General features: G+C 37.0%; 1 protein-coding gene across 2 annotated transcripts; it reads right to left on the bottom strand.

Moving 5' to 3' along the window:
* Positions 1-501: 501 nt before the first annotated feature.
* On the bottom strand, positions 502-3,165 carry LOC139148652 (low affinity immunoglobulin epsilon Fc receptor-like). 2 transcript variants are annotated; one of them, XM_070720149.1, is made up of 5 exons: positions 3,099-3,165; positions 2,487-2,562; positions 1,868-2,210; positions 1,357-1,430; positions 502-741 (listed from the first exon to the last, which is right to left on the bottom strand). In XM_070720149.1, exons 2-5 carry the CDS (start codon positions 2,539-2,541, stop codon positions 704-706), a joined length of 510 nt encoding a protein of 169 aa, XP_070576250.1. In that variant the 5' UTR covers positions 2,542-2,562; positions 3,099-3,165; the 3' UTR covers positions 502-703. The 2 variants fall into 2 exon arrangements, with proteins under 2 accessions (XP_070576250.1, XP_070576249.1); XM_070720148.1 differs by having other exon boundaries at positions 2,487-2,565; positions 3,099-3,149.
* Positions 3,166-4,396: the final 1,231 nt, after the last annotated feature.

Consider the following 4,396-nt stretch of genomic DNA (forward strand, 5'->3'; position numbering starts at 1 on the left):
GGACTGAGATTACGTCATAGGAAGGATTGTCATGAATAGACGACATGAAGCAAAATGGCAGTTGAGATTCCTAACCATGCTGCTTTTGCTTGAGGGGAAGCTATGCATGGCTGAAAAATTACTTTGAGGAGAAAAAGAGAAACTTCTAATCCTTTTCCGTAAACGTGATCCCGATATATATTATTTTAGATATTATTTGCTGAGAAGGATTCAACACTGCGTCAATTGTCCATGGCGATTACGCCTAAAAAGTTTACCAATTTAATGCTTCATAATTCGTCTCAGCTGCTGACTATATTTGATCAGCTAGTATTTACCCGTAGATACCTTTCTCTGTAGATACTTGTAAAACGGCAAAGCCAAGTCACATAAACTGGAGTCTTTTTCTTTCCTTTTTGTCTAAACTTTGCATTAACATGTGACGCCTTGTGTTTTACTGAGGGAAAGGTGATACAAAGATATAACAAGTCAGAAATAGAAAGAAGAAACAGACTCAGAGAATTTTTTCTTTTAATGACCACTTTTAATTCTTTGCTGTATGCATTGATATTGACAACTATATAACATATTCATCACACTAGGCACGCTATTAGGAATCTAATGCCGTTATTGAAGCATTTGCGAAGACATATTCCGAATCGGGTTAAAGGCGTTGACAAATCGATCGTAATGACTGGATGTTGGTTGATCTATACTCCGGGATTTAAATACCGATACATCGCTCACAATCAACGCCACATTCTGAAAAGAAAATCATAAACAGCAAAAAATGAGCGCTGAGTTAAAATCGTGAATCGGAATACTCCTCGTAAAATACGTGTTTCATTATTCACTTGGAAACTGCGTATTGGTAAGATTGGACTTAGCAGTATCTGGCAGTTCTTTTACCATTTGAAGCACATTCTGATTTGAAAAACAAGTCGGAACTGTATTTTTTGATATGTATAGTTAGAAAGCATGCAAATTCCTGATAGCCAATTTATGATATTGTTCGATATTCCTTATCGTTTATTATACTGTATGACTTAAGGAATAAAAACCGATGACTGACTTCAGGAACAATGAAGATACGATTAAATAAAAAATACCAGCATTTAAATTGGAACAAACATGAGTGAGACTACCGACAGAATTTGACCGAACTTTGTTGTAAGTTAAATAATTCAACACCACAGTGCCAGGTATTGTCGTGTTAGGAATGATCATAGAGGTCAAGACAAAAACGTTTGCATAATGGCATACTAATAAACCTGTCACATAAATGTTTTGTTTCAGGCTGGACAAAATCTACTGGCTGCACTAATACCGTGGTAAACAGTTAAAGTTATTTTGTTATGTTGTGACAATACAACTTACCGATGAATTGACAAACATATCCTTTGGGACGATGTTCGCAAAAGTCATCGTCCCATCTATGTTGTTTTTTACTCCTGCAACAGAAATTAAACACAGCTAATATCACAGTTCTATATGCACACTTGATCTATTATTGTGAATCGAGTCCATTCGTGAAGACAATCTTTGGGTGATAATTTCACGTTATGGTCCGCTAGTAAATATCAGATAGAAACTATATTTGTTAATTGATGTATCGCCACCATACTCATGTAATTGTACAGATATCTCAAGTCAAATTCAGCTGCAGCTGAATTTAGGGAAGACAATATAAGTAGGATGCAGATGTCTTACTGTACAGAGATTAGTGCTACCCGTTCTTAATTAAACATTTTATAAACTTTAAAATTCTCGTTTTTAAAATTTTGACCTACGGCAGAGAAAGAGCTGTATTTTTTGTAATAAAAAGGTCAGAAAACTGGAAAGACAGTTCTGATTGATTCCCTTCGTGGTTTACTGGCAGTTCCCTTACCGAAGTTGAACACAGTCTTGTCCGTCATCGCTGTGTTTCTCGTTGTTGTTTGGTTCTCCCGGGGCCCAGTTTGAATAGCTTCCACATTCTAACCATTTCTCTCCATCTAACCATACGAAAGTACCCTCCACTTTTCTGTCGTTCAAACCGACCCAGTAACCCGCGTCCACCTCGTCGCCAAGACCCTCGTCATTTAAGTAGTTTCTGACCAGGTCATCCCTCTCCTTGTCAGCAAGTTTGGCCAGACTTCCACCAAGTTCCTTGCATTTTGCCTCCGCTTCAACCCAGAGCAACTGATCTGTGTAGACTCTATACCGTATGCTACTACACACCGGGCCATACTCTGTACAAAACGATGAATGGACATATAATTCATTGCTAGTGTTGTTCAGAACCAACGGACAGAGAAGCGCCGACAAACGATGCAACAAAATAAATGGATGAGAGAAATGAAGGGTTGTTGGTCATAGAGAGGGAAAATCCTTAATGCATTTCAAAGTGAATTCGACCAATCTTCACGAGATTACGAACACGACTATCAGAGACAGTTCTGGATATTGGTAACAAACTGTGTTTCATGCAGGGAAATGAGGATTATGTAGAATATTGGCTGTCTTACCAGCGCATTCGGCGATCGCTGACAGAGCTAACAAGAAAGCTACGGCAGTGAGCATAATGTCCAACAAGGTTGTAAACTACTGAAAAGGAAACACATTTTACCATTTTTTAATTAATTGCAGGTTTAATGTTCAAAATTTCCTTGAAAAATCTACTGGTGCACCCCTTACGAAACAGCGACACTTCCTAAGGCCATACGCCGAACTAACTAACCATCCCATCTCAGGTAGCTTTCGCTTTGTAATTTTCTGATATGGGATTTGACGAAATGAGTTGTCCATTATGAAGTATAATACACGTAGCCTTTATGAAATGCCAGGGGTTTATCACCTGTACCCAGGCCAGAGTTAATAAAGACTTGAAAAGTGCCTGCAAGACCAAAAGCGTTCAGATTTTGTATAACGTAACAACATTTACACGGAGTGCGAGAACAAGTACGACGTATCCGTCGTTGGTGCTGTACAGGGAAAGGAAAAATCAAAAGCTATTTCAAAGAAATGACACTTCAGGACCTTCTCAAAAGTGTTCAAGATGGCTGTTTAGCGAATGGTGTAACGGTAAAGAGTCAAATATTGATCATCAATTTCTCATTTTAGAAGGTGATCAGACTTACCTCAGAACACGAAGTAAAATCTGTGTTTCTTCAACAAACACCGACGTTTACTGACTCTGGAATTCATAGAATTGGGGTTTTTATAGGATCCTGAATGAGTGACGAAATAGACATATGGCCGGAACTATGTCACGCTGTTATCAATTATCAGTTGGATATGTCAATTTTCTCCGTAAAAAATAAACCAAATCACTTAGCTACAATGGTTTCATCTGAAGTCTATTTTTTAAATAAATAGTCGACAAATTAGAACGTCTGTATTCTACGTAGGAAAGATATTGAAACCTACATTCTTTTAATTTTATAGGATGGCGTTCTACTTAACCCAAAAAACGGTTTTTTTTTCAAAGCAATATTTCTTATTAAAGATGACATGGAAACCCCACATAACAACATATTTTCAAAAAGCAGAGAATCTAAGGTTTAGTCTGAAAGCAATATTTTACTCGAAGGATGAAAAGGTACATATGTGGGGTAGAAAACCTAAATTTTGGTGTTAATGATAAAATGTAAAAAACCTTCTGTACAGAATAATATCTCATTTGAAACTTAAGAATGTAGAAGAAACAACAATTTTGTTTTGCATTATCTATTCCTCATTCTTAAAAGGCAGGGATTGAAAGACTGACATTCAAGACAGCAATTAAAATTATATTAAGCACAATTGAAATGACTCTTACTAAAAATGTAAGAATCTTTTTACCTAAAAAATTGTCTGAATATAGTATTTAAAGAACATAATGTAAAAATTTCACAACATTTTACCAAGCCAGAGTGTAGTTAAATTTTTTGAAATGTTGAAAATGGGAGAAAACAGAAGCCAAGAAATAGGGTGATTTGCATAAATTTGCATAAGTTGTACTTCTTCTCACACAACTTTTGACTGCTTGTCATGCTAAACGGTGAACCTAATTAATATGTTAATCTTGGGTTAAACATATTGATGAAGATTGAATAAATCTTTGCAAGCAGGTGACTTTGAGCAAATTACGCTGTGTTATGTTCAACGTCACCCGATCTTTCGTAAATGTCCTCAAAAATTCCGTTTGGTAAGCAATCATCCTTCCTACTGCGTGCAGATGCAGGACAGCCAACGCCTGCCCATCCAAACGTCGATAATAACATTTCTCCCTGCCCCTTTTCAACCCTAATCTCGCGACCACAGCATGAATTTGCTTCCCAGAATTGACTGGAAAGATCTTACAGGAATTCTTGTGCTACTCGATTGGTCTGACAAAAATCAACTGATCAGAACAGTCTAAGAAAATTGGATGACTAGTAACTCATGTACCCTACCC

This window comes from Ptychodera flava, chromosome 13 (assembly GCF_041260155.1).
Source record: "Ptychodera flava strain L36383 chromosome 13, AS_Pfla_20210202, whole genome shotgun sequence".
Lineage (NCBI taxonomy): Eukaryota > Metazoa > Hemichordata > Enteropneusta > Ptychoderidae > Ptychodera > Ptychodera flava.